The sequence below is a fragment of the Seriola lalandi genome, unplaced genomic scaffold (genome assembly GCF_002814215.2).
Source record: "Seriola lalandi dorsalis isolate HSWRI2012SDOR001 ecotype SW California unplaced genomic scaffold, Sedor1 jcf7180002054375, whole genome shotgun sequence".
In the NCBI taxonomy this organism is placed as follows: domain Eukaryota; kingdom Metazoa; phylum Chordata; class Actinopteri; order Carangiformes; family Carangidae; genus Seriola; species Seriola lalandi.
This window is the reverse complement of record NW_019524928.1, coordinates 155,490-163,559: the sequence shown is the minus strand read 5'-3', so window position 1 is coordinate 163,559 and position 8,070 is coordinate 155,490. Positions and strand designations below refer to the sequence as shown.

Here is an 8,070-nt window from a genome sequence, read left to right as displayed (position 1 = left end):
ACAGCAGAGAGGACGGCGGCTCGAGAGGACTGAAGGAAGAAAAAGATGATGACGGCAGAGGAGGAAGATGATGATAAATGATTATTCCAAAAGAATGACATCACCCAAGATTACATTATTTTAAATTCTTTTTTCTGTTCTGTTTTATCATCAAATTCCCTTGACCTCGGTGACCTTTGCCTGAGACCAGCCCTGCTCTGCAGCCTTGGTGACTGTGACTAGTAGAAGCTTAGATTAAATGTTAGCGAAGGGATAAAAATGTAGTTTTAGACATTAACATTTTGTTTCATTCATCAGCCACCAGTCTGTCTCCCAGCTGAAGAGCCATCAGCCTGCCTCCCAGTCAGCTAACCTCCAACCAGTACTCAGTCAACGAGCCTTTGGCCTGATTCCCAGTCTGTAAATCCTCACACGCCTCCATCATGTTTCCAAGCCTGCACCCAAGACAGCTAGCTCCCGGTCTAACTCTCAGTTGGCTAGTCAGGCTAATGATAAACTGTAAATAAATACAGGAACTATAAGTTTCTTACTGAGAGAGTATTTCTTTCTCTTTTCTCTGATATTGAATAAACCATTATAAACATGTGATGCAGAAAAAAAAAATGAAGTAATGTCAGACTGTTGCTGCTGCCAAAGCTTGTAATGTGATATAATGTAATGCATGTCATATACTGTAGAAGCTGACACCAACAGAGTCGCCACACTTTGTCAGAGCTCTCAGTCTCAGCTTCAGCATCCTGCAATACTGGCTTCATTATTCTTGTTCTTGATAAAATTCAAAGCAAAGTGGAGTAATTACTGAAAAAAAAATGACATGGATGTATTAATTGAGCTTGTATACACTCGCTGAGCACTTTATTAGGAGCAACATACTAACACTTGGTAGTACCCTGCTTTACTCTCAAACAGAGTTCTTCATGTCATTGATTCCACCAGATGTTGTAAACTTTCCTGAGACTGTGCACCATGTTGACATGATTGCATCACTTCATTTCTGCAGACTTGTCAGCTGCACATTACGCTACCTGAAGCTCCCGACTTGTATCTCCAGGATTTTATACACAGCACTGCTAACACATGATTGGATGATTGAAGTGATGATTGCATGAATAAGCAGGTGTTCCTAATAAAGTGCGCAGTGAGTGTACGTCGTATCTTACAACGTATCCATGGTATATGATTGGCTGCGTCAGTCAGAATACCCCAGACAGGAACTATGAGTCAAGAAAAATTAATTCAAGCAATAAGATGTATGGAAGATGTTATACATGTGTACGTTTTATATGAGAGGAGAGGTGGTACACACGGACCTACGGCTGTGGCTCCAATCACTCGTCTTCACTGTATGAGTGGCGTTGCCCCTGGTGACGCGTCTCTATCTACTTTAGTCCCACCCACGCTTCTCATTCTCGACTCGTGATTGGCTATTAGCAGTAGCCCCGTGACTCTGACTGGCTAGGCTGGGTGTCAGTTAGTTAGCTGGGTATATTTAGCTGATTACATTATCGGATCAGGTTTAACCTGCGGTCCAACAATATAGGGAGAAGTTATAGTTTATGCTATATTCCGGCCAACATTAGTCGCGGTGTAGTTAGCTAACTAGTTAACCTAACATCAACAGCAGCTTTTTTTTTTATATCTTAGTAGATCCTTGGTTTTCTGTGAGGACCGAAAACAGACGATTTGTGAAATGTCTTCAGACGAAGACAGGGCCAAGGAAATTTTGAAGGGCTTCAAACTGTATCCTTTGTGCTGTTTGTTTGCTGATGTTCTGCGACGATTAGAGGCACAGTAATGTGCTTAGCCGCTGTCCTGTTAAACGCTGGATACCGTTATCTAACATTAGCAAGATGGTAGTAACATCTTATGACCGTAGTTGTTGTACAGTGAGGTTAGCTGCTGTGGCTAACCTGTCTGTCTGCCCTCTCATTTGACACAGCCGGTTACATAGATGATATGTGTCTTCATTTGATGTGACAAGATGAATGGTAGTTACGAAGCTAGCTAGTTAACGTATGAATGACGGCCTGATAGCTAAAATAAGTGGCCTTGCCCTGTGGCTAACTTGGTCGGCTAACTGTTCAGTGTAGCAGCTATAACGGTAAATATCCTATTTAAGTTAAGGTGAAGATTGAGCCAGGTGGTTGCCAGATACCGGTTGTTGTTAGTCAAAGTTTTAGTCACTGTTATGTTAGCTGGTAGCTGAAAGTTAAAGGCGGAATTGTTACTTGTGTTAAGACTAGCTTGTTTGATGGTTACGTACGTGTCGGAAGTTGTCAAATCCAGGTGAGTCCTTCTCTTGTTTAGAAGTGATGTCAGACCTCATTACAAATAAGTTTATTTCAACGCTGCACTGCTATATACAAGACTATATACACCACTATGTACAACACTATACTTTATATTACTATCGACAATTATCCGGTCGTGTTGTAAGGTTTTGAATGATTTTGTTTCTGTCACAGGGAGAATAAGGTCTGCTGTTATTACTATCAGAGTTGTGCTACTGTTGTCACTAAAGAGGACTTTCAAAACAAGAGAAATTACCTTGGAAAACCGTTATATATTCCCCAACACATCCACAGTAGGCACTCCTAATGTCTTAATTTTTGTTTTGACTTTTTTTTTAAATTTCTTATAGTAGATTGTGTGCAGGGGAGATGCCAATAGAAAGCATGGAAAAAGAGAGAGTAGGGTATGATAGAACCAAGGCCTCAGGTTGGACTCAAACCTGTGATGTTGTGTTTGTGTGGTCATCAGAAAGCCCTGGCACTTATTTTTACAGTGTTGATAGTTTACTGATATCCCCCCGTTACTGCTCTTTGTGTTGTAGCACTACAACACTCTGACTCATCTGGTTGTGTCTGCTTGTAGTTTGACTTACAATGCATTGCTTGGGGTAAGATCATCTACTCCATTCATTTCCTTTAGTCGTTCATGCATGTAAGCCTATTAATTCTCTACCCAAGATAAATCGCAAGTTTCTCTATTGCATTAGTGCAAAAGGTGCAAAAGGAAGTGCATAGAGAACCGTTATTTTGTGTTTATGTTTCACATTTTAAACAGTTGTTTGCCTCAGTTTCCTTCCTCTTCTCTGTAATTGATCTGGGCCATGTTTCCCCCCAAATGATCTAAGGCAAAGTTAATCATAGTCGTGTTATAAGGTGATGGTCTGAGATCAACTTAGCTGAAGATGGTTGGGTGGAAACAGCCCTGGTGGTTCTGGTGCACACTGGACAGTTGATGTGTGTGGTAGAGTAAAGCAGCTGTGTTATTGTCAGGCAAATCCAATCAACCCAATTACTGCAAACAGTATTGTACTACCACCTCCAGTACATGCTAATAGTTGTGCCATTATCGTAGTGGTGTATTTATGGTTTACTGTTGTGTAAATTTTAAAGATCTGAGGGAGCTACCAATAGAATAATAATAATAATAATAATAATATTTGCTAAAACAAACAAAAACACTACATTCATTGAATACAATTGAATGCATACAAAAAAATTCACAACATAAAATTTCAAAGAAAAGCGTGTTGCCATCACCATGGTAACATATGCTAGCCGTAGGATCAGCCCTTCTTACCTATGTATCCGTATGTATCTGATCAGGGAGTGACTGGGACTTGCCTCTCTGCAAAATGATAGAAATAAACAACAACAGAAAGATTTACTGCCAAGCTTCCTGAAATGACATCCATGTTTGGAACAAATTCTGTCATCGGTCAATACTGTTTATTGTCAGAGTTGGCAGCAGAAACCCAGCCTGTCAGTGAATCAATGACCTGGAGATCCAAGGGTCCACACCTTGGAGAGCGGTTGTGACACACATGGGCCCAAATGATACTTTCCATAAGGTCACATGGGTCCATGAAGGTTTGCATGTCATAGCTTTCTGTCATAGCATCTGTCCATGTCCAAACTTATAAACATACAAACCATATGTGCCAACACACGTACTGTATGTGAACACATCTGTGTATGCACGCAGCTCATGTAGACTGTGTCTTTTTTGGTGCACATCCGGCCCTTTAAGCTGATTCACCTGAGCTGAACAGGAAAGTAGGAGGATGAAACAGAGAGCAGGCTGATCTATTGATAGTCCTAAACCTTCATCACACCCAAACAGAATATCATTTTACATCAGTTAAGTTTTGAGTTCACCTCAGCTTTGTTGTGATTCAGAAGCTTTCAGACAGACAGTCACGTTAACTTGAACCTCTGCTGGAAAATATAACCCCAAGGTGAGAAGTTCAAGAGCTTGGAGTTGGCTTGGAGTTTCCTTTGTCACTGTGACCTGCTAAAAGTTATTAGAAGTTTCAGACTTTTCCCACTTCTACTATAAATCCCATGTTTTTAAATTGCCATAAATCCAGGAATATTGTGTTTTTAATCCTTGTTGAATAGATCAATTTACGAATGCAAACTGCAGGAAGCGTTGGTTAAGCCAACGTGGCGAGTTGATGCTTTCCATATTGTTGTTGGACTTTGAGTTCATGTGACCATGTTGGACTGAATTATCCTCAGTAATACCTTCTAGAAAAAGCAGCAGGTATAGTCACCACAACAGGCCCAGAGCTTTCCAGCCAGTGGAAACATGACCATACAACAACAAAGCTAAAACTAAACTTTTAGTTTAGATATTTAACTGTGTATGAAATATTTCCCCCTTCACTATCCCAGTCAGTACAAAAGAAGAAGGTATGAGTGTTTGGTAAGGACAGGCTTCTTGCTGTAGTGTGGTAATACCTAAATCCATGATTTAGTGGAACAGGGATTTACTACCTTCTGTCCATACAGCCTTATGAAAGCCAACACAGAGGCTAAACAGCATATCATTTCCTTTTTTTCTCTTCTTGACTTTAACATCTACAATCCATAATCCTCATGAAGAACATACAGTATATAAGAAAATCTTTAAAAAGTGGAAATCTGTACCTTTCTAAAGCAAAGATAACAGATTGTCCAGTGTGCGTCTGTGAAGTGAACGAAAGCAGCACTTGCTTTTGTCAGTTACTGGTAGTTTGGCTGAATTTATTGTCATTCTGACATAGTTGAAGAAAAATACCTTGTTTGTTTTTTTTAATTGGAGAGGTTTGCACATTGTAAAAACAAGAGATGTCTTTGCTAAAAATAACTGAGTCTGCACACTTCTTTTTAGCAGTAAGAAGCCCGTTTGTCTTTATTGTTTGTAGTTCAAAATGACTACGGACAGGGAAGCAGGAGAAATCGGAGCGCGGTACTCGCACCACAGTGTAAGAGCTTTTACCCTCCCCTTAGGTTCGCTCCATGGAGCAGGTTCACTAAGTTACCTGGATAACTGCTGTGTGAAAGAGACTGTTCAGTGTTTTACTCAACAATGTTCTTCAGATAACTCTGTTAAACCTGTTGTTGAACTGCATCCTCTGATGAAGCGGTTGTTATTCATACACACAATATTTCACTTAATAATACATTTGCAAAAAAACTGTTAACTAGTGTCTGGATTGTTCTCATGCTTTATTGGCTGTAGATTAAAGGCAGATTATAAATCACTAAATGTGATAGTCTATTCTTATAAATAAATAATGTGTGTAAGGAAAAAGTTAATTACTTTCTGAAGCCTGTGTATTCTGGTCTCACCAAGGACAACTAACACTTGTTTGACCCTCTGGTGTGATCTTGTGTTAATGTGACGATTTGCCTGTTAACTGGTTAATTAACAGAAAATTAGGAAATTAATGAATAGCTGTTATTGATGATTATTTATTAATCATTTATCAAGTGAAAACACTTTTCTGGAACATTGTGGTAATTTGTATTTGTAATTTTATTGATTCATTATTTGGAGAAAAAAAAATAGTCAGACTAATTGATAACAAATATGAACGTAAAAGTTTGTTAGTATGTTGTGGTTGCAGCTCAGCATGAGGCAAAGATTAACCAGGGAGCAGCCCTGCAGAGTTGATGGTGAGGTCAGAGAGAGTCAGAGAGTGTGTGTGTGTGTGTGTGTGTGTGTGTGTGTGTGTGTGTGTGTGTGTGTGTGTGTGTGTTTGTGATTAGACTGTTGTGTGTTCCTCCTCTTCCTCACTGCCTGTCTGCAGTGTGACAGGATCGTTCTCTGTTTGCTCTGTATCACAACATTGTAAATGCAGCAACACATCACAGCTGTTACGAGGGTATTACAAATAATAACAGAGAAGCCCTGAAAACCACAGGCACTGCTTTAAAATAATTTATTTTGCTGAGTTGTTGAATATTGAATATTGATGACTGAATTGAAAACGTGCATCTGTTCAATAGAAGTGTGTTGGGGCTGTTGTTGTATTGGGGTTTGGATGCTACCTTTACTTTGAGCCATTAGTGCATCTTTAGAAATAAATGCAGACTAAACAGTGACAGCAACTTTTCACTGGGGGCTCATTAACTGTGTGTGTGTGTGTGTGTGTGTGTTCTGACAGATTTGTGTAGGCACCCTGGTGGTTTACACACACACACACACACACACACACACATTCACAACCTGCGGCTGGCCCTGGGGAGGCCGCTGTACGACCTTGTGTGGTGTTGTTGAAGCTATATTAGATTTTATTTTGTGTAGTTTTGTGAGTAAGTGATTTGGGGCGGCTGAAGGAAAAGGTCACACATGATCCCAGTTGCCCACGTCTTTTGTTTAGACTAGCCCACCTGGTGAAAGAGCATCAATGAGTCGGACACTGCAGTCTGGCCTGGATTATTCTGGAAGGTGGGGAAGAGGATGATGATGTAGGAGATTGGATTTAGTTAGACTTGAGAGGATTAAAGAAACCATTCAACTCAGCACACTTTACTAAAAAGCCAGAGGGCAAGGTGGGGGAAGGTGGACGAGGTGGAGCTCCACAGTCAGTGGGATCTGACCTGTGGAGGTTTCTGATTGGCCAATACAGCACAGATAGACATGAGCTGAAGCTTCCGATAGTCCATAATCCACTAATTATGTCATGTATTTCATGGTTTGCTGCTACATTGAATATGAACCAACATTGTTGTAGTACATGATTTGCAAAAAACATGTTCCTGATGAAGATGTCGGTCATCTTTATATCGGCATTAGCACAAACTTTTCTTTAAAGGTTCATATTTTACACTTTGAACTGTTGATCCATAAGAAGATATATTTGTGGTTTTAAGAACCAAAAACCATCTCAGTGTAGTTTTACATCTCCTCTCTCAGGCTTCTCTCTGGAGCTCCAGTAACAACAGGTCTGTGAGCCAATCAGAAGAGAGAAAGGAGGCTCTGAGCCTCTCTTCTGATTGGCTGACTGTTTTGTGAGAGATCTAATAAAAATATAGCAGATTTCAGGTAAAAACACTCAGAGAAACCACATCCTACCAGGTTTGGATGGTGGGTCCTGGTGGGCGAGGCTGAGAGCGGTGACTGGTTTGTTGTGACATCACAAAGTTACAGAACTCCTGACAGCTGGTTTTAAGGTTCAGTTTCCTAATTACAGGCTGTGTGCATTTCTCTGTTGATACTTTCACAGTATTAATATAGAACCTAGACCTGCTTTATAATCACACAACACATGGACATCTAGCTTTAGGCTAAATGGGACCTTTAACATGTCCTGTATCTTCTCCTTAATTGTTTTCTTTTATGTGTGATAAGTTGTGTCCTTTCAGTTGTCTGTTAGTAATGTGTATGCAGCTCTCTCTCCTCTCTCATGCAACAGTGTGGACAGTAAGAGACCTGTGTGTTTTGAGGCAGTTGCTGGTTGTGGCGAGGTGGCGAGGTGGCGAGCGATGAAGGGTTTCACAGATGGTGTGGAGTCGAGTGTATGTGACACTAAGTAGTATCTGAGTTTGACAGGACACTGAGTGGAGAATCTTCTGGAACAAAGGGCTGTAGGAGGATGAGTCTGTACTGGTGTCCATCAGTCCGATATCCAAAGACTAAATGAACCTTTCTCAGCTTCAGGCGGTGCTGCTGTCTTCCTCTGTGTCTTCATTGTACCGTGAGAAGTCAGACATTTTCAGATCTTACACACGCTTTAATGAATTTATGTGGTTGTATGTTTTTCAATAAAACAAAGCAGCAACACACTGAACT

At 40.5% G+C, this 8,070-nt stretch overlaps 1 protein-coding gene across 3 annotated transcripts in view; it reads left to right on the top strand.

Moving 5' to 3' along the window:
- Window positions 1–1,487: 1,487 nt before the first annotated feature.
- pde6d (phosphodiesterase 6D, cGMP-specific, rod, delta) overlaps window positions 1,488–8,070 on the top strand; it is a 12,162-nt gene continuing 5,579 nt past the window's right edge. For all 3 annotated transcript variants that reach the window (XR_002760907.2, XM_087174715.1, XM_023408863.2), the window contains exon 1: window positions 1,488–1,740. Coding sequence is in view for 2 of the 3 variants with exons in the window: in XM_087174715.1 (XP_087030841.1) it covers window positions 1,691–1,740 (50 nt within the window). In the remaining variant the exon portion in view is untranslated. The remainder of the gene's footprint in view (window positions 1,741–8,070) is intronic.